This window comes from Dryas octopetala, chromosome 9 (assembly GCF_963921425.1).
Source record: "Dryas octopetala chromosome 9, drDryOcto1.1, whole genome shotgun sequence".
In the NCBI taxonomy this organism is placed as follows: domain Eukaryota; kingdom Viridiplantae; phylum Streptophyta; class Magnoliopsida; order Rosales; family Rosaceae; genus Dryas; species Dryas octopetala.
In genome coordinates, this window is record NC_141374.1 from 12,326,594 (window position 1) to 12,348,028 (window position 21,435).

At 37.4% G+C, this 21,435-nt stretch overlaps 4 protein-coding genes across 4 annotated transcripts; 1 reads left to right on the forward strand and 3 right to left on the reverse strand.

The window, feature by feature from the left end:
* Positions 1-1,163: 1,163 nt before the first annotated feature.
* Positions 1,164-4,766, reverse strand: LOC147274190 (BTB/POZ domain-containing protein POB1-like). The gene is made up of 6 exons (XM_086256796.1): positions 4,497-4,766; positions 3,604-3,753; positions 3,118-3,230; positions 2,970-3,033; positions 2,523-2,802; positions 1,164-2,181 (listed from the first exon to the last, which is right to left on the reverse strand). The coding sequence occupies exons 1-6, from the start codon at positions 4,753-4,755 to the stop codon at positions 1,368-1,370; spliced, it is 1,680 nt and encodes a 559-aa protein (XP_086112922.1). The 5' UTR covers positions 4,756-4,766; the 3' UTR covers positions 1,164-1,367.
* A 2,923-nt stretch (positions 4,767-7,689) lies between these two features.
* LOC147274191 (transmembrane protein, putative (DUF1191)) lies at positions 7,690-8,601 on the forward strand. The gene has a single exon (XM_086228313.1). It carries the CDS (start codon positions 7,690-7,692, stop codon positions 8,599-8,601), a length of 912 nt encoding a protein of 303 aa, XP_086084439.1.
* A 1,912-nt stretch (positions 8,602-10,513) lies between these two features.
* On the reverse strand, positions 10,514-12,454 carry LOC147274192 (6-phosphogluconate dehydrogenase, decarboxylating 3, chloroplastic). The gene has a single exon (XM_086227903.1). The coding sequence runs from the start codon at positions 12,170-12,172 to the stop codon at positions 10,688-10,690; it is 1,485 nt and encodes a 494-aa protein (XP_086084029.1). The 5' UTR covers positions 12,173-12,454; the 3' UTR covers positions 10,514-10,687.
* Positions 12,455-14,034: 1,580 nt separating this feature from the next.
* LOC147274193 (ABC transporter C family member 10-like) lies at positions 14,035-20,771 on the reverse strand. Its single transcript, XM_086256239.1, has 12 exons — positions 20,701-20,771; positions 18,033-20,112; positions 17,618-17,938; positions 17,444-17,530; positions 16,668-17,255; positions 16,405-16,569; positions 15,892-16,186; positions 15,422-15,636; positions 15,029-15,334; positions 14,720-14,783; positions 14,411-14,650; positions 14,035-14,314 (listed from the first exon to the last, which is right to left on the reverse strand). The coding sequence occupies exons 2-12, from the start codon at positions 20,085-20,087 to the stop codon at positions 14,193-14,195; spliced, it is 4,458 nt and encodes a 1,485-aa protein (XP_086112365.1). The 5' UTR covers positions 20,088-20,112; positions 20,701-20,771; the 3' UTR covers positions 14,035-14,192.
* Between the last annotated feature and the right edge of the window lie 664 nt (positions 20,772-21,435).

Genomic DNA, 21,435 nt, shown 5'->3' on the forward strand with positions numbered 1-21,435 from the left:
ATCTTCTTCTTCTTTATTTTCTTTTAGAGGTTAAATCAGAATCAAGAATCTAATAATTCAATGAGTTATATTCCATTTTAAAAAACTTATGCTATAGTAATTACAAATTATATGTTTGTTTAATTTTGATGAGACTATATGATATATATAGTGGTTCTCATATTTAGATGTTAAATTACACTAAAGATTCAGGTATCGATCGATCAATTGACAGAAAAAATGTTTCTTTTCCGAACAATTAACATACTTATTTAAGATTTAACTTTAAAATTTTCCTATCATCAAAATTAGTTATATATATACACATAATTTTGAGCCAAAACTAAAAAATAAATAAAAACTTTAAATAAATAAGAAAAATCCTCCATATATTACTTGCAAGTACATGGATTATATACATTCCAATATTCCACCAAAATGTTAAAACAGCATATCCCAAATTCGGATGTTCGAACGAGGAACCAAACTTGCTGTTTGATTTGGCTTGTGCTTCAAGAAATAGTATCTGAAATTTACAATTTCATCATTCCGTGCTATTATGAGGTGGTGGACTCGTAAATAGCACATATGGCAAGGTTTACTTTACTGTGCCAAATAGCCCCACAAGTACAATACTGTTCAGTGATTGATTTGCCTAGTTATCTTTTCACCATAAAGTAAACGAAAAAGCAAAGAAAAGAAAGGTTACATCGTTTTTGATCGTTTGGTTTGTTTTGTTACTTTTGTATGCCTCCTAGTTCCTAGTTGGTGTACCTGTACAAGAAAGACTGAAGAATAATGACTCTGGATCCACTCCAAGCTCAAGGCCATTTTGTTATTGTCTTATTGGATTGGGCCGAGTTCAAATTTGGTCTAAAATGTCAACTATTTCAATTTTCAACCGAGTCATAGATTCCCATAGTTTTGTACATTACTAACCGGCCTGGTCCATCAAGATTTATACCAAACCCTAATAGGCCTAATGTTTTCATGAAAGGCCATCCTGTTTAATTCAAATGGATGGTTACCATCTTCTACTTTTGTTTTCTGGTTCAGTAAGTCACTCAATTAAGAGTCATCATAATGCAAGCACCAGGTCCGATTAGGCAGTCATGCACAGTACAAAACTTCTTAGATCCACACCACATAAAACAACTAAATGAAAAGATGGTTTAAACTTTAAAGAACAAAATACTAAATGAGAAAATACTTTTTCATTAAACACTACGTTTTTCATTTCTTTGGAACTTGGCAGTTAAACATATGAGATCAACTTGACCGGGGGATTATCTAAACAATGTACCTAAGCCTGCCAAACATCTAAAAATTACAAGGGGGTGTTAGACAAGGCTTTGAAAGCTCTTCCAAAAACTAGTCCTAAAAGGGACTCATTGCCTGATGGTCAGCTCAGCCCTAAGATGGAGGACACAGTTTATGAAATAGATGCTGTCATCCGCCATGAATGCCGTCCAGGGTATACCAAACAAGTTCCGATACCCAACAGCCTTCCCTCCGGTGAAAGTATAATTTCCTTTGTATTTACTCAAATACTCCTCCCCCGGCTTTGACCTTGCTGAGAACTCATAGTCAACTGTAAAACTAACTGATCCCTTCTCTTGCATCCCCAAAAACAGCCCAAAGCAATGAAAGGAGTTTTGTTGGTCCATGTTGCAATGGGCAGATAAGAAAAATCCCTGCCCACCAAGGTGAAAGGCCTGCGAGTACACCCGACCAGCTGGAAACAATCGTGCACACTCTTCGCGCTTTAGGTCAAGGTACACAATACACTGTTGACAGGGTAGTTCAAATTCCAACAGTTTGACTGGTCGGTACTTGTAAGACCGCTCCACAAAGCGGCGATGGGTGGAGTTAGCATCCTCTACAGCAAGGGAGTGTTGCCTGCATGGTGCCTCTGCTTTAAAAAACAAAGCCTCAAGCACTATCTTTGATGCCAGTGCAGGATCAAAGTCACTGCAGCTTAGAACCTTTCTAAGCTTTCGGCCGGACATATATGGAAAACGAATGAGACGAACAAGGCGTGAACCAAGGACTTTTCGTCGTTCTTCCAGTTTTGGGTAATGGGTCCGAGCCCACTTTAGCACAAAATCATAAATACCATCCTCTGAAGCCACCTGGAGATCATCACTAGACAGTACAGCCTCAATACCAGCTAGGGGCAAGTTCAACACTTCATCCTGGAACCTGATAAGAAATGTAGCAAATCAACAATTGTACTCTTGAATATGTAATTCAGGCCATAAATATCACAAATATATCAAATTAGCCCGACTCATTTAATCAAGAAAAATGGAGGAAATGAATGCTTTATAAGAATTCAGGCAATCTAAGTAAATGTTAATATTGGAAAACAGGAAAAACAAAGGTGTAAAGCCATGTTCTGAAAATAAAAATCCTCTGACAACTTGTTAAACAAAACAAGAGGAGCCTTCATAAATGGGTGAAAACAGAAAAGGATTAGGAGCACTTGAAAACTTCATTAAGAATCATTCAAAAGAGACTACAGTTGTGTGAAAGAAGCTCACTTGGTTATCTCTTTGTAGCGTGCAGCAAGGAACTGTTTTGCTGCATCTGTCAGTGGCTGAACTGCATCAGCCATCAAAACACTAGATGGAAGGTCCAAATAAAGCAAGGCTGACTCGCAAGTCATAGGCATACACCGCAATAACCTACTGCAATATCTCATGCATGAGGCAACCTCAAATTTGTCAGCAACCTTGAAGACATCCAACAAAGCAGGGGCTGTTTTCGTGGACAAAGTATTACTATACATAAAATTAAGAAGGTCCATGAGGGCTGCTTCTTCTGAAGTTGCATTCAAGAAAGAAAATACAGTACTAGTTAGAAAAGGTTAGACAAAATTAAAATATTTTCTTTGTTTGAAGAAATAGTAAAATTATAGGTTGCCAAATTGTTTACAAGGATAGATCAACAATATTAAATAGCTGATAATACAATTTGGGAGCTACTACCAGATGCATGAATTCTTAGAGTTACTTGTTGTTGCTCCGACTCTCTCATCCCATTCGAAAACAACTATACGAGACACAAAATGAGCAAGTGAGCGACTGGAGATAGACACTGAACAAAAGTAGCAATCACCAGGCCAGGATCCCTCACCTTATAAAAAAATAGACTCTTTACAGCCAAAATTGGAGAACTGATATGTATTGTTTTGACCTTATTTACTGTAGAACAGTCCATGCTCCAGGATGGGTCATTACTACACACAGCTTCATCACAAAAAAAAAAAAGAATTCTAGTGAATCGTCAGACCACAACCATACAATAATTTGATATTAAAATACGAAACACAATGGTGACCAAAAAATAAGACAAGCCACAGAAGTAATCCATATACAATGATGATACATAAATGTGTGTTATTTCACAGTTGACAAAGTATATTTGAATATGAAAACACAAAAGCAGTCTACTAGTGGTAATGAAAAAGCAAAAATTTGATATTCTCTGTATCTAAGGAGGGTATGCTTTCTGTAGAAACAATAAAATTCACACAATAGTTAGGCAGATTGGGGAGTTCATACGTCATGCTAGATTAAAAAAAAAAAAAAACTAACAATGAGAGAGACCAAAAGAATATACCTAAATTTATTCCAACACCTGACGCTGAAGGTGACTCCTCCATCATTGCCACAGCTTCCTCGTCTCGATTTTCAAATGCCACAGTATTCTCTGTATCTGGCACGTTACAGTTTAAGACCTGCACCTCACGGTGGACAAGAATGTCCTCAGCTAAGAGCAAAAAAGCAATTATACTCCAAATCAGTAACCCGCAAATTCACATGATTCTGAAAACAAAGTACGCATAAAGGTGTGCTAAGGCAAGAATATATGCCAACTACAAACTCAAAATTTTAAAGAAATGTGACAAGAAAAGAAACTACAAATAGAAAGAATCCTTGTTAAACAGAGACAACCATCAAAGTAAGTATTATACATCAACCAATAAGATATTGCAAAACCTACACGCTATCACATACCACTAATTCTTCAACAATATGACCTTCTTAGCTGAAATTGAACTTGTCAATAATCGTGTAACTACACAGTGATATAAATGTAGCTTTCTTTACCATACACTTGCTTACCCCACAAAGAAAACAAAAAACTAAAACTTCCTGCAAAAGTCTAGCTTTTTGAATTACAAAACTCCAAATTCACAAAACCTATCAGTTACAGCCTTACAGGGAGAAAAATAACAAGAAAATATAAAATTATGCCTTATATGGCTGTGCAGAAACTAAAAAATTCTTCCCATTTTCAAACCCCAAACTCTATCCACTTAGATTAAGCCAAATGTACATGCACCCACTGGAGGTATATCACTTCCACTCACAAAGCCATAAAGAAAACATTAGAGACCCAAACTTTCCTTCCAATTCCCTCATTTTCTCAGCAAACAAACAAAACCCAAATGCATCAGACCATCAACAACCAACCCAAAATTCAAAAAAACAAAAAGATCAAACATTTACCACTATCTTTCTTAATCTCCGCCCTTCGTCTCTTTCGATTACGCACCCAATCAGAGGTGCTGGAGCATGCGTCACCGTCCGATTTGGGTTCGGGCAAATCGGGTATGATTTCGATCCTCAAAACCCGATCGGAGAAATTGATGTCATTGAATGCAAAGGTGAAGTCTTGGTCGGAGCGCGATGGGCCCGACCCACCAGGGAATGAGTTCGAGTCCATGATCGTCCGCAAATGGAAGAGATCGACGTTCGCTTCCCTCATGTCCAAAACCCTTTTCCCAAATCGAAATAAACAAATAAAGAGAAAATAAACAAAATAAGAGAATGGGCTTTCTAAATTTTTTAGAAATGGAAAAAAATTAATAATATATTTATTATATTTTTATATCATCTTACGTGTCATTATTTTATTAATTTTAATTTTTTATTTAAATTTTTTAATATTCAATATATAAATACCATATAAATTGTCAAATAAAATTGTGGTATAAAAATATGAGATATCTATCACTACTTATGAAAAAAAGCTTCGGTTTGATTTTTAAGAATCCTATCGGTTCAAGAGCTCTCTCTCTAACTAGAAATCTTAACTGTTTGGCAAACCGTCACATTGTTTTTGTTTTGTGGCTTTAGAGTTTAATATACCCTTTCAAGTTGTACTAACAACTTTTTTTTTTTTTCAAATTAATACATTAATTAACAAAAACTTATAATATAACACAAAAGCTTTGTTCAAAAAAATATTAAATGTTATGCTAGACATAATTGACGTGGCATTTTTGGTGGGTGAGAAAAGAATTTATTTTAACGAATATGTCATATTGTAAGTTTTTATTAATTAATATATAAATTGAAAATATATTTTTTATTCGTGGATCAACTTAAAATTTCTCCTATAATTCATGAATGTATTAATTTGTATTTTAGCCTTGCTTTATTTATTCAACTATAAACTTTTGTGAATCTAATTTATTTATGACAAGTAAAATAGTGATTCATTATTCAAGATTAACATATTATTGTTACTAGGTCTGGTCGATGGCCTGCTAGGTGGTCTTTTGGGGTGACTCAATTTTTTTTTTTTTTCGGGCCACTGGGGTGACTCAACTTGTTCATACTGGAAACAAGGCAAGTTGTAGGGCTTGGGTTTTGAAACACAATTCCCAATCTATTTGATGATTTGGAATCCAATTTTAATGACAAAGTATTGAGCATTGGATTTCAAATCCAATACTAGATCAGTACCAGATATTAGATTATTAGGCTAAGAACATTTATTTCTCTTTGACTAAATAACATTGATGGTTAACTTTTTCCCGTTATATTCTTATAAGGATAAATTATCTTAAAGAACTTATTTTTATGTTTACAAACAAGGACATATCATGAGTTAGATGCCAAGTATTTGGATTTTAATAATAAAGCTACATTAATTAGGAAATCCCATAAAAATACTAAATACAATGCATAAAATAAACTAGATATAATGTTTGAATTTGAATTCAAGTATCTTTTTTTTTTTTTTTTTTTTTTTTTCATTTTATACAAATATTTATATATTTTATTCAAACAATTCACTATAAATAATAATGCTACACTTATCATATTTTTATACCACAATTTTATACTATCTTATATGACATTTATATATTGGACACTAAAAAAAAAAAAAAACCGTATTTAGTAAAATAATAACACATAAAATGGAATACAAATGTTGAAAAAAAAAAATGTAGGACAATTAGCATTATTACACTACCGAACATAAACTAAACCCTAAATCAAAAATCTCATATTCTACCTACACTAATGTTGAAATTTATGAAAACTTTATGGGAAATATAAGATTTAAAATGAGATTTGATCTTAAAATGAGAGATGCCAAACCATTGGATTCGAATCTAAAATCTACTCGTTCCGTATCCACTTCAATGCCACGTGAACTAATTTAGATCCTCTATTAATTCCTTATGTGTTAATTTCATACTAATTAATTAAACTGCTCCGTTTTACAATGTAAGTTCATAATCGGAACTGTTTATTTTTTAAATTACCCTTTAAAGATCATCTCTATAAAATATCAACCAAATTATAAATTTTTTGGTCATGTAACTATTATAAAATAAACATACGGTTTTGGAAACAGTTAAACTCACTATCTTTTTGTTTAATAGCAATTACATAACTAAACGATTTTTGATTTGATTGATTTTTTGAAGAGTTGATCTTTAAAGAGTGATTTAAAAAATGAACGGTTATGATCATGCGCCTACATTGTACACTGTAAAACGACGTAATTTAATTAATTAGTATGAGATTACTACACAAGGAATTAACAAAGAATCTAAATCCGAACTCTCTTAGACCTTTTTCTTTTCGAGTAATTTACACGTAAATAAAAGAACATTTTAAACACATAACACATGTTTCATTAATGGCTCAGAACTCTATAAAGTCAAATTACTAACACATTGCATACCAAAATAAAGTGTTTAGCATTTTTGCAGTCAAATGCATGACAAAACAAGATTCTTCTATACTTTTCGGCCGGTATCAATACGTAACGAATCTATTTATATTGTATCCGCACACACATCTTCGTACAATAAAATCCCGATACACTAGGGTTACAAAAACATCATTAACATAATCAATTACAGGGTCCAATTCATCATTCCATAGCTTATAAATTGCCCACCATTTTCATGACCTAAAAAATATTGCCACCATTTGGCAGAGTAATCAACGCTTCTATCACCCGCATTCTATTGTCTTTTTAATTTCCACATACAGTAATCCACAATCAATTCGTTGCAACATAAAGTATATTCAATGAATTGCATCTTCCTGTGGTAGGCTCTGTAACGCTGGTATCCAATCCAACTGACTTCAAATCCGGACTGGATCTCACTGTCCAAATTAGTCCACAGTCTAATAAAGTGCACTCTTCCGTTGTTGTTTAGTCTGACAAAAGTCAAGAAGCAAAGGTGTTCTAACTCCTTTCCTTCAAGGACCCACCTGGCATGCTGACCACCTTTGCAGAAACATATCATCTTACAACCACCAAACACTCACACACTTTCACAAAACACTTTCACCAAAAGGGCAAATTGCAATCCCCTTTACCATAATCCTTTTTCAAACTGCATTGTTTCGCAAATCTGACTTCTGGGTTATAGTCTTATTTGGACCCAAAATGAGTATAAACTTGATCTGGTTTTTCTTGATTACCTTTCTTTTCTCCTCATGTGTTTACACATTGAGCAACTCTACTACTGACTCTCTAGATGGGTTTACTAGAGATTTGGCCTTCAAGGCAATTGCAGAGCACCGGGCTCGTACCGGTGCTCTGTGCAGGGCTATTGTCCCTGCAAGTTTATCCGGTATCCATGTCTCTATCCTCAGGCTTCGAAGCAGGAGCTTGTGGAAGAGTGGTGCTGTGAATTTTAGCCGTTTTGGCATCCCATCAAGAACCAGGCCCATGCCTCATGTGAAAAGACTGGCTCTGGTCTATCAAGACTTGGGCAATTGGTCATCTCACTACTACAGTCTTCCAGGCTACTCATTGCTCACTTCTGTTGTCGGTTTTATGGTTTATGATGCATCAGATACAAGTTCCAAAAGCACCACAAGGCTCAGCCTCAACACAATGGGGAAGCCCATATTGATTCAATTTCACAATTTGACATTGGATCAAGGCATGAAATCCAAGGCAAGATGTGTAGCATTTGCTGCCAATGGGACAGTTTCCCTCACTGAAATGAGATCTCCTAGTGTGTGTTACACTGCAGATCAAGGCCATTTTTCAATTGTTGTTCCTTTGAAGAAGAAACAAAGCCTTATAAGCCTTATTATAAGGTATTTGTGGGTGATAGGATTGGTGCTTGGATTAATTGGGATTGTTTTGGTGGGTTATGTTGGGAAGGTAACTGCTACGCATTTGAAGGCAAAAAAGATTCAAGAAATGGAAAAACAAGCTGAGGAGGATTTGATGCTTGAAAATAGATGGGTTAGAGGTAGCAAATTGCCTTCTGCTGCAGTAATAAGAACAACACCATCCCTTGAGAATGGTTTTCCATGCCAAGATTCATCAGATCATTTCAGATGAAGTTACACATCAAGGTACGTACCTTTTGTTTTTTGCCAACACCAAAGTATTTGTTTGACCAAAAAATCTTGAATGGAATTGTAAATTTGTGAAGCATTAAGATTTAACTGCATCAAGTCTGCTTCACATTATTCTCATATGGTCATTAATAATCGGAGGAAGTTTGTTTCACATTATTTGTGTTTGTGTGTGGTTTTGCCTGTGATTGCACGTATTCAAAATTTAACTTGTAATTTTGCGTGCAAAGTGTGATTTTGCATGCGATTGCACATAACTAAAATTTAATTTAAAACATACGTATTTAATAAATGAGCCGTTGAAGTTTTCCTCGTTACCCAAATAATTAAATCTTGATTGATTGGAATTTTCATTTTTATTCAAAAGTACGTGTCACAAATTTTTTAAAAGTTAAAGGAATTGATTTTCCTCGCTACGATTCCTCGAGAATCGTGTTTGTCTGGCCAATCGATTGGCTTGTGTTAAATACCATAAATTATAGAAAACACAAAAAAAAAAAAAAAACAAAACAAAAAAGTGATGTATTGAACTCTTTCATGAGAAACATGATCAGTGAGTTTGAGATTCAAGGTAGGTAATGAACAATGTAATTTCATATTTGCCGTGAGTTTGACAAATTACTAGCTATTTGAGTACTCAGACAACAAATACCTTACTTACCTCCACGCGATTAATTAGAATTAGTTCTATGGTGAGGTTTAGATCAGCAAAACAGCAAGCTGTTTCATCATCTTCAATTTCAGCGAAACTAAAAAGTTTAGATAACAGTTGACCAAGATGAGAGAGCAGTGTGTTCCAAACTCGTAAAATACTTTCAGACTGAAAATTGAAAAGAAGCCAAGATGATGAGAGCAGAAGATTTCCTGAAATAACAGGATTGAAATGTCCACCATTGAAAACACCATTACAAAAACAAAATGAAAATCACCACTGTTCTACAGCGGCCTCAAGCCCGAAACGATGTTAGTTCACAGCTGAACACAAATTGTGAATTCACAATCGACCACAATGCAAAGGCAAGATCAGGTTCTGAGAGGGACTAGAATATGTTACTATGTTAGTCTAACCCAACCAAGTTTCTGTGACAAAAAGAGCAGATTTTCAACTAAGCATGCTTTGATGCCAACACCAAGCCTTTGTTCTCCGAGGAAAATGCTTGTTGAACAAAAACTACTTGTAGAACATAAAAACTACTTATTGAACTCCTTTACACTACATATATGCTAAAAAAATGCTTTAACATTGTTGAATTACTAAGATTAATTTCTTAATTCAATTCATTAAAGAGACAGAAGGGGAAGCAAACACACTATTGCCAATTTGCCATCCCGAAAAACCTAATGAGATGAGAGAAATAGTTAAGCTCTTACCACATAAATTACAAACTCAACTATCCACTAGTCATCAGTTCAAGCAGCAGATTACATATACACAAGAAAGTGACTACATGGAAGCCTAAAGAAGGCTTCTTTTTGGCCTATAAACATGAATTCTACCTGCCCTTCTTATTGTTAAACATCTAGTTCCATTTCTCAAACATGCAAGCCCCAAACATGACAAAATAAACAGAAACTTGCCTCCAAAAGAGAGAAAAAGAAGTCTTCCGATGACACTGTCCTAAAAATTTCTTTTCAGAATAGTTATGTGCCAAGATCAATTTTCCAATCATAACACAAAAGAACAATATGGGAACAATATGGTGACTACTCTGCAGAAAGGCAACCAGAACCCATATCTGGGCTATGCCAATAACCTCTTAAACTAATCACCAAATTCCCAGAACGCCTTTTCCCATTACATCTAACATGCCAAAGTATTTACAAAGGAACAGAGAGTAAACATTTCAAAATGCAGAAGGGAACAATGGAAATAAATCATAAGAAAGCAATTTAGCTCACCGAACTCAAAAAGGCATATGCACTTCTGATTAACAAGAGTAAGCAATGATCGCTATGCCTAAGCAAAGAAGCCTCAAAGAGACATAAAATTCCAATTCAACTATCAAAACAACCAACATTCAATCAACATCCAATCGAAATCAACAACTAACTAAGCTAGTAAAAACAGCTCAATTGAGAGCACCAACACCAGAATTACTCTTTTGAGCACGTTTTGTCCACTCAGTATGAAACGAGCCAGGGCGATCAACCCGCTCATAAGTATGAGCTCCAAACAAGTCCCTTTGAGCCTGAACAAGATTGGCAGGGAGCCTAGCCCGCCTGTACGTATCGAAGTAAGACAAACTCGCACACATCCCGGGAGTGCTAATCCCGGCCGACACAGCCAACCCCACAACTCTCCTCCACCCCGCCTGCCTTTGCACCATCTCTTTCGCAAAGTCAGGGTCCACAACCAAGTTGGCCAAATGTTGATTCCTCTGATAAGCATTCTTAATCCTATCCAAGAACACCGCCCTTATAATACACCCTCCTTTCCAAATCCTAGCCAACTCCCCCAAATTCAAATTCCAACCCTTCTCCACACTCTTGGCCCTCAACAAGTTCATCCCTTGAGCATAGCTACAAATCTTGGAGGCATACAAAGCCTGCCTCACATCATCAATCAACCTCTTCTTATCAACCCCACTCATCACATTCCCTATCTCCTCCTTAAACCCAGCTTGCCTCAAAGCCTCAGCAGCACTCTCCCTCTCCTCCTTCAACCCACTCAAGAACCGACAGTCCAACGATGCCGCGATGGTCGGCGCCGCCACGGACAGCTCCGCCGCCTGCTGTACGGTCCATTTCCCAGTCCCCTTCATCCCAGTCTTGTCCAAAAGCTTATCCACCAAAAACCCATCTCCCAAATCATCCTTAACCTTGAAAATATCAGCCGTAATCTCAATCAGAAAGCTTTCAAGCTCACCTCTATTCCACTCAGCAAAAATATCAGACAATTCGGAATTCGACAACCCACCAATGTTCTTCAACACATCATAGGCCTCCGAAATCAGCTGCATATCCCCATATTCGATTCCGTTGTGCACCATTTTCACGAAATTACCCGACCCGCCTTCGCCGATGTAGGTGACGCAGGGCCCGTCCTCGACCTGGGCCGCGACCTTGTGGAGAATATCCTGGACGTTCGTGTAAGCCTGGTGGGACCCACCGGGCATGAGGCTGGGCCCGAACCGCGCGCCCTCCTCGCCGCCGGAGACCCCCATGCCGAGATACAGAAGCCCTCTTCCGGAGACCTCTCCGATGCGGCGCTCAGTGTTCTCGTACCACTCATTGCCGCCGTCGATGATGGTATCTCCGGCCTCCATATGCTCCGATAGGGCTGCGATGGTCTGGTCCACCGGAGCACCCGCTTTGACGAGGATGATGACGGATCTGGGCCGTTGGATCGAGAGCACGAAGTCGCGGGGGTTGTACTGGCCGATTAGAGGGAGGTTGCCTTCGTTGTGGGCCCGGTCGACGGTCTCGTCGACTTTGGAGGTGGTGCGGTTGTAGACGGAGATCGGGAAGCCTTTTTCGGCAATGTTGAGGGCCAGGTTCTGGCCCATTACGGCGAGCCCAGCTAGGCCTATGCGGGATAGAGCTGAGGCCTCCATTGATATTATCGGAGAGAGAGAGAGAGGGGTTTGTGGGGAGGGAGAGAGAGAGAGAGAGAGAGAGAGAGAGAGAGAGAGAGAGAGATGGAGAGAAGATATATGGGGCGTTTTGGAGTGTTGTTGGCAAGTGGGAGTGACGGACTCGTCGAGGAGCTGAAGGGACAGTGACCTAAACCACCAACGAGAGGGTGCCGTAGGCGTCGATGACTACGAAGCGACTGAAACGCAGCGTTTTGACTTTGACAAACGAGCCTGCTAAGTGCTAGTAGTACTGTAGTAGTACACTAGTACCTGTGGTTGATAATCTGAGAGACTGAGAAGCCCATAGCGTTACTACTACTATCAATTTTACAAAGCTAGCACCTAGAACAGTTCTTTTCAAGTTTCTATCTTTTTGTTCATTTCTTCAAGGACTCCTTTGTAGAGTGTAGGGATTGGAATCATTGGATGATTATTCCATGTTTGACCAATTAAAATGAGGTGGATGTTGACTAGTCCAATGCTCTCTATTCCACATGCTAACTTGTCCTTTTTTTTGCCAAGGGGTAAGTTGGTCCAACCAAAGAGTTTTGATAGCTCGGAGAAATTAAATCATGTATATCAAAATTTGTGATTGAGAATTTGGTGTTAGGGTTTGGGTTCGGGTTCTAAGATTCGAGCTCGACATTAGGGGTCAACGGTCTAGTGGCCAGATCCTAGAGGCCAACAATTAGATCCGACGTCATATGCTCATGATCCAATTTTTGGGGTTTGGTTGGGACTGGAGTCCAAGGTTTGGGTTCCAAAGCTTGCAGTCCAAGCCTAGGATTTGGAGTTTGTTCTTGGGATTCAAAGTTCGAGCATGGTGCTCGAGGTTGAAATTTAGCGTCCAAGGTCTAGGGTCTATGGTTGAGAATGGGGTTAGGGTTCAAGTCCACGGTCCAAAATTTAGGGCTTGAGACTTAGGTTTTATGGTCTAGGGTTTATATTTGTGGTCCGATATCCAATGTGGAGAGTTCGAGTCCTAGGTCTAGAGTCCATGACTCCATGGTCAAGGGTTTAGGCCCGAGGCCTAGGTTTAAGGTTAGATTTTTTAGGACCGAAGTTCAAGGTTTTTAGTCTCATCCCACTCAAGATATCATTATAATCCGGCTTTTTTAATCTCATGTTAAGCTAAACATAAAAAAAAAAAACTAAAATACTAAAATGATCAAATGTGATCCAATCTAATATAATCCTGACTATTAATGTAACCCGATCATGCAAGCTAATGAGGCTAGATTTCAAGAACAAAAATAATACCACCCGACATAACTTCACCATTCACCAGAAATACATAAAAAAAAAAAATCAAAAGACAGTTCAGGATACAACTCAGAAGCTCTATTAGAAATGCAAACAAAAAAATTTATCTGTAAGAATTGGAATAGGACTAAGTTTCTGTGTTCAATTCATCTCTCAAGGAGGAAATTATATAGATACAAAGTGTTAAAACCAATGACAGACAGATGCTGCTCCAATCTCAGCTCCTTGATTCATACAAAGACGCATACAAGGATGCTACCTTTGTTAATTGTGAGATGGGAAAACACCTAGCATTTGAAACCTTAAAGTGGAAGTTATACCACCTCTACTGACAAAACAGTAAAGCTTTAGATACTTCCTTGAGTTTTCAGCATTCTTATGGTCAATATTATTGTTAGTATATTATTAGCTGCTTTTATAATCAAGGCATCAAACTGTTGAAGTTTTGTTGTTCATATTCTAAGGTTTCATTGTTTCATATATTGGTTCATAAAAATGACAATAAGCTTGAAGAAACTACATTTCCAGGGGAAAAAAGGCTTTTGGACTTTTTTTTTTTGTAGATCCAAATGCTGCAATAGCTCATTAAATTCTAACTCAGTGACATCTCAAGAATTTAAAGCCCGATGGCGCCAACCAGACAGAGCTGTACTACATAATCAAGAACGTACGTACACCAATACCTTCCTAAAGTTTCCTCAAAAAATTTTACACATAGAATACCTTAATTTCCCTATCAATCTTCTGAGTGGTTGCTGGCATTGTCAGCGCGAGACCAGTATTCTTTGACAAGCTTCCCAAATAGTGACCCCTCATTATTCATCAGCTTGATTGGCTCATCATACTCTACTAATCTCCCTGTCAATAAAAATTTGGCAAATTAACAACTAATTAACATCACCTGAATTAGACAACACAAAATTTGGTACAAGAGCATTGGGATATAATGCTTACCATCACTAATAGCAAGCACCTTAGTGCAGTCCATCACGGTTGGTATCCTATGGGCTACTGTTATTACAGTGCAGTCTGCAAATTCTGTTCTTATAGTTTTCTGGAGAATAGAGTCTGTTGTATTGTCCATTGATGCAGTGGCCTCATCAAGCACAAGTATCCGGCTCTTCTTCAATAAAGCACGTCCCAAACAAAAGAGTTGTCGCTGTCCCATGCTCCAGTTTGTTCCATCTTGTACAACTGCAATCCAGGTTGTTAGCTGTTGCTTTATTGACACTGAAACACACTCCTAAATACACAAGTTCTTACCTAAAGAATCCAGACCCTCTTCTTTTTCTTGGATGGCGTCTCGTAACTGACATTTCTCAAGGACCTTTGACACATTGATGGAAGATAATTTAAGTTAGAAAAAGAAAGTTATAGGTATGAATATATTTACTCATTAGCTTGTTCTGATAAAAACTTAATGTTGACACATCTTAAATGTTTTGCAAAGCTAATTATAGCTACACATATTGAGATTCAGTCAGTATAATATCATCTTACTAGTGATAAGGGACTCGAACGCTAAAATTCATCCTAATATTCACAACCATCACACATAAGCAAAAACTTTACCTCCCATATTTCATGATCAGTATGCTCTGATAAGGGGTCTAGATTGAATCTCACTGACCCACTAAACAGTGTTGGATCTTGTGGGATGATCCCAAAACGTGATCTTAAATCATGAAGCCCAATTTTACATATGTCATAGTCATCAACAATGACCTTTCCTTCTGTAGGCTCTACCAGACGAAACAAAACGCTGATAAGAGTTGTCTTTCCACTTCCAGTCCGGCCAACAATCCCAATTTTGTACCCTCCTTCAATTATGCAACTTATCCCGCGAAGAACTAGTGGAGCATTTGGCCTATATCTTACCTGCATAACGTCATTCAATATCATATACAAGTCCCATTGTTCGTAGAGTAATACTCTTTAGTATATCTTTATCATACTCATACTAACCTTTAAATCACAAATTTCCACTCTACCAACAGTAGGCCAATTGTGTGCAGGTCGGTTTTCTTTTATTACTTCAGGAGCTTCACTAGGAATATGCATGTATTGTTCTACCCTTTCTACAGAAATGATTGAATTTGCTAGCATGCACTGAAATTGGACAGAAATGACAAGGAATACATTCAATGAGAGACCATACGATAGTGTCATCCCAATAAATCCTGTCAAAAAGAAAGCAAAATGTTAGAGAATGTATCATATGGATGATAACAGTCTTCTTTCCACCTTCAAACATCAGTTATATGGCATAACATGCCAAAGAAAATCAATCTAGGATTTTTCTGATCCCTGATTATGTAAAACCCAAAATGGTTCAAGTAGGGGGAGGAACATGAAATGCAAATGATGCACCGCAGGTGACAAACTCAAATGTGAAAAGTCATGAGGAGCAATTGTAGAAGATAATGTTTACTAACCAGAGGAAGAAGCACCAAACTGAAATAAAGTAATGGCAAGTGCTGAGGCTGAGAGAACAATAGCGCATAGCAGTTCCAGACGTTCGATCAACCACTCATTTGCTGAAAAACTATTGAAGTCAGCGCTAGAATTTGCATCAATAAAGTCCAAGTTTTTTGAGAAGAATCGATCCTCCTCTCCGAAAGCTCTGATTGTCAGGGCTCCAGTAATAGATTCAGCAAGGTGGCTTGCAAGCACAGACTTAGTTGTGCCATTCATTCGCATTAACTCTTTTGCAGAAGCAAAGTAGTAATTCTGTATGAAGAAGAGAAAACCAAGTAGAAGATTTGTTTCTTAGTAAAGGAAAAAATGTAGGGAAATCATTAAAGTGAGACAACTTGTCTATGTGTGTATATGTTGTGATAAGAGAAAAGGCAGAGAAAATTGGGTTGTTCCCTTCCAATTAAAACTATTCTTTGGGGGTGGAGATGGGATCAAAGCACTAAACAAGCAGGTTGGTTTTAGTATAGTACCTGAAAGAGTACAGTAAGATAAATTGTGGGTATAATCAGAAACACCATTGGCCAAGTAAGAAAAGCCAATACTATAAATATGCTGTATGTGTTCAGAGTTCCCCCAACAGCAATTATCAACTTGAAAGGTACTTCAAGGTCGATGATATTCATATCAGTAGATACCTAAAAAAATAGTCAATGCAAATGTAAGTTTTATTAGGTTCCTGTAAAGCATGCAGATCATTTTAGTTATCCTTTTGAAACTCACAAGTCTTACTTACCCGACTAAGTATCCTTCCCACGGGTGTTGAGTCATAAAACAGCATTGGTGCTCGGAAAAGAGAGTTAAGTAGTGTAGAAAAAATGGATTTTGATGCCCCACATCCTAATTTGACTACAGAAAAAGATCGAAGGAGCAAAGAGAATGACATGATACACATGATCACAGAATAAACTACGAAGAGTTTGACTCTGGATACACTATAATCCTGAAGATTTAAAGCCAACCAATAAAATTGAATTAATTGCCCAACTATGAATAGCACATGGAAAAAAATTGCCAAGGAGAAGTGCAAATATCCTTTGTTCTGCTTCAAATACTGAACGTATGGCTTGAAACCAGTGTCTCCTATTTCTTTCTCTTCTTGCTTAATCAATTGATCGCCTGAAGATTCTTTTAGCTGTACCTCAGTGTTAACTTTCTCAATCTCCTCCCTGGACGATTTATGTTTTCTGGAAGAAGCGTATTCAACTTGCCTCTCAGAACCAGTAGTGTCATTGTGTGCATTGACAAGGTCTTGGAACTCTTGACAAGAAGCCAGCAACTCCTCATAAGGAGCTGCTCTTAAAATTTGCCCTGAAGACATCAACTGTCAAGAAAAAAATATGTTACATAAACTGATTGCTTAAAATATGAAAAATAGAATAGATTAAGAAAAATGATATCAGCAAACCATGTGAAAGGGTCCTAAACTAGAAGGGATTGCAGCTATTCTATCAAAGTCATATAACAAATGTTAAATAGAACAATGGGAAATTATCAGTGTTTATAAATTACCAAGATTGAATTAAAAGTTGGAAGGAAGTCGACTTGGTGTGTGACAAGCAAAACTGTCTTCTCTGACAGAGCACCCATGACATATTCCTGGCAAATTTTCATATTAGCTTTCACTGGAGATGAAAAAACTAAAAAAGACTTTTGTTACAAGTTTGAGAGGCAACTATGAATTACATTGAATAGGCTGGTAGCAGTATGGGCATCAACTGCACTGAATGGGTCATCCAAGAGGTAGACGTCAGCATTTTGATAGAGTGCACGTGCAAGTTGAATGCGCTGCTTCTGCCCACCACTTAGATTGACACCTCTTTCTCCTATCTGAGTGAGGTCGCGGAATGGAAGCATCTCAAGGTCTTTTGTTAGGGAACACTTCTCAAGCGTTTCGTGGTATCTAACATGATCCATGGCGGACCCAAACAGTATATTTTCTTGTATTGTACCTGTTTGGATCCATGCAGACTGAGAAACATATGCTATCTTCCCATACACTTGTACCTGTAAATTTAGGCATGCGCAGTCAGAAACATCACTATGGCATTCCAATATATAATAATTTAATAAATTGTATAGAAGTGAAATGATTACTCACAATGCCATTGATGTGTGGAACTTCTCCAAGAATTGCAGCTAAAAGGGTTGATTTACCTGAGCCAACCTCTCCGCAAATAGCTACCTTTTCTCCTGGCTTAACCACCAAATTAATGTTCCTTAATGTCGCCTTTGCAGCACTAGTATCCCATGAAATTTCAGAGGATTTAAAGAAAATGGAATGCTCAACATCTTTGCCACTGATCTCCTTCCTTGTATTCCTGTTCTCCAACTCTGGTGCATCAAGGAACTTCACAATCCGAGCTAATGAAACCTTTGCTTCAATAAATGCTCCAAAAACATCCGGGATCAGCCTAATTGGCTCCTGAACAATACGCAAAGTTGCTAGAAATGTGAAAACATTACTAGCAGACAGAGTATATCCAAGGAAGTAGCATGTCCAAAAAGTAACAGCTGCTACCAAAAGAGGAGATGACCAGAACAGAACATTATAATACCCCTTTTGTGACAATACGTGAGATATCCATTTGAGTTCTTCTGTTCTCAACCCTTCTATGACTTTCTTGAAATTTGTCTCCCAAGAATATAGCTTCAAGATCTTCATATTTGAGAGTGCTTCTGTAATGGCCTTCAGCCTCCTATTTTGTGCTACCATGAACTTTGTTTGGTACTCATGCTGCAACTTGGCCAATGGAGAGCTTGCCAAGACAGTCAATATGAGTACAATTAGAGCTGCAACAGTTGCCAGCCCCACCGAGAAGTAAACAATAAGTAATGACAGACACAGCTGAAGGGTAGTGGACCATATCTGATGAAACCAGTAAGGAAATTCACCAATTCTGTAAGCATCCACTGTTACATAATTCACTATCTCACCAGGAGAATGAGTCATCTTGGCAGAATTTGAGAGTCGTAGTTGCTTCTGATATATTGCTGCAGATATCAATGATCTTACTTGGAGCCCAATCAGTCTAACTTTGAAGTACCATTGCCTCTCTGACAGAGACTCCAAGATTTTAACGATGAAGAGACCAAGAGTTAGTGCATAACCCTCATATTTAAAAGCTGCATTGCCTTCAACAACCTTAATGAAGGCCATGAGAAACAGTGGGCCGCTGGTCAGTGCGAGAATCTTGACCAGTGCAAAGAACCCAGAAATCAAAATAGCTTTCCTCTGGCAGTAAAAAAGTATGGACAAAATAGAAGGGTTATCCGATGGACCTATTTCCTTCCTTTTGTTCAATTGCTCCATAAATATTAAGTACCATGTTCGTGCTCGATCAGCCTGTTGCAATTTTGGAATATCTTCATTCTCAAGAATCTTTTCTTTACCTCTCTTCATTAATGGATTCAACCACCAAAATGACATTCTACTAAATATCCCAGCTTTTGCAAAAGGAGTAACATTGTCATTTGAACTGATATCAGATTCCGCACCTTGCAAAGGTGTGTAGAAAGCATCATCATGGATTTCTGGATCGCTGTTTGCATAATTGCTTCCCTGAAATGCACTGAAGGGCAATAGAATTGATCCGGGGAAATAAAGAATGTTTAAGACAATCTTAACTGATACTGCCTCATCCAAAATAGCTTCCCAAATTGATGAACTGCTAATAAAAGCTGCAATCAAGAAGGCAAGAATTGAACAAAATTTTGTTATCATAATATGTGGAGAGTGTGGCTTCTTTAGACTTATGGTTAAACCCAGAAGCAACCACGTGAACCCTTGAGATAACAATACCAACCATCCATGTAGAGGTAAAACAGTCTGATCTGTATTTACTTTCTCAACGATTGTCCATATCCCGAAACCCAAGTAGGCCAAAGCCAAGACAGCATTAGAAGTGGCCGAGACAATTGACAATGCAGAGAAGGTGTGAGACTGTGATGGTGCTGTAATCTTCTTTGATGATATTTTATATATGCAGATGCATAACAAGATGAATAGGAGCAAGATATCAGCTGCAATGACAAAAATATTGTTGATACATGAATCTGGATTGAAAATGGCTATAAAGCCCAAACTGCATTCATTTCCAGACTCAGTTGAACACTCAGAACTACTGCAGAATAAGGCCCATAAACCCTCCCCCATGTTGTGCCTCAGTGATTTGGAAAGTCTGCACAATTACAAGGGAAAATAATTTGAAAGCAGAAAAAGGAACTGTATCTCAAATTCATAATTTTAAGCAGATCAATGGTAGTATAGTCAATATAAACTGAAATTTAACAAGGGGAAAATTTTTCTGTGCTTAAGATAGGACGCAGAAACATGAAATTGCAATTCATATTGTTCAAATAATTAGGCAACATTTCTAGATCCAATAAGCCAAGTTCTATTCTACTCAAAAGCATCTAGAAGTTGAAGTCACAACTTCTAGTGTTTTTCATGAGTTCATTTGTATGTTTACTTCCATTAGAATCTACAAGTATAAACAAACTGACCAACGACAAATTAATCATCGATCTCTTTTCTAAATCTGGGGATCTACTGAAATGTATCATGCTTTACATTAAAGTTTCTTACACGTGAAGCTATCATCATCATGTTAGAAAAAGAATACTATTCAAAAACCAAACATCAGCCAAAACCAACAGCATCAAAAACACATAATAATATAAGATTGCAGTCTTCTATACCACTCAAAAAAAAAAAAAAAAAAAAAACATGCATATCAGGACTTTGGAAGAAACCCAGAAAATCTTACTCAAGCTCAGTATCAAATCAGCCCTCCTGGTTTAACTTGCTCTTGAGGTCTCTCCTGCTTGTCATGCACAAAACCCGTCTCTAAAATACTATTTCTATTGTCACCAAAGGCACGTGGATGATCTTCAAGACCATGAACGAACAGGACAGCTTTGTCTTCCTCCTTTCAGTCCTTTTCAGTGAGGTATGCACATTACCCCCACCAATTCATAATTATACCCACAACTGTTTACAAATCTTGTCCTTTATTTAATTAATATTTGACCTCATCGATCTAGTTCATGTATTGAAGTGAGATACGGTAAATAATGAATAAAAGAACAAAACCCAGATGGGTATTGATATAAAACCAATTGACTAATGCAATTTGGTTGACTAATGCAATTTGGTTGATATATATACATGCATCATGCCATCATGCATGATACATGATACAATCATATATACAAGTTCAGCTTACTAAACGATAAAAATTAGGCAGCCCCTGTGGCCGTCTTTTCTTATATACGAATAATATATTTAGACTTTTCAGCATTCCATACTTTTCTAGCTAATCAAATCATCTACCAGAAGTATTGTGAATCTGTGATCAATTATATATGCATATATATAGATACAAGAAGAAGTTGACAAGTAAATGGAAATAATGAAGTAGCTCATTTTTCAATTAACTTTCAACGTGGAAAATGCATTTGGTCAGACATGGGTGCAATGACCCGAGATCTGGGAAACAAAA

Coding starts and splice junctions, on each gene's coding strand:
- LOC147274190 (XM_086256796.1), bottom strand. CDS start 4,755: ATGAGGGAAGCGAACGTCGATCTCTTCCATTTGCGGACGATCATGGAC. Junction 3,034..3,117: donor AGAGTCTATTTTTTTATAAG/GTGAGGGATCCT, acceptor TGTCTCGTATAG/TTGTTTTCGAATGGGATGAG. Junction 2,803..2,969: donor TCTAAGAATTCATGCATCTG/GTAGTAGCTCCC, acceptor ATGCAACTTCAG/AAGAAGCAGCCCTCATGGAC.
- LOC147274191 (XM_086228313.1), top strand. CDS start 7,690: ATGAGTATAAACTTGATCTGGTTTTTCTTGATTACCTTTCTTTTCTCC.
- LOC147274192 (XM_086227903.1), bottom strand. CDS start 12,172: ATGGAGGCCTCAGCTCTATCCCGCATAGGCCTAGCTGGGCTCGCCGTA.
- LOC147274193 (XM_086256239.1), bottom strand. CDS start 20,087: ATGGGGGAGGGTTTATGGGCCTTATTCTGCAGTAGTTCTGAGTGTTCA. Junction 17,531..17,617: donor CTGCTACCAGCCTATTCAAT/GTAATTCATAGT, acceptor AAAATTTGCCAG/GAATATGTCATGGGTGCTCT. Junction 14,651..14,719: donor AGAGGGTCTGGATTCTTTAG/GTAAGAACTTGT, acceptor CCTGGATTGCAG/TTGTACAAGATGGAACAAAC.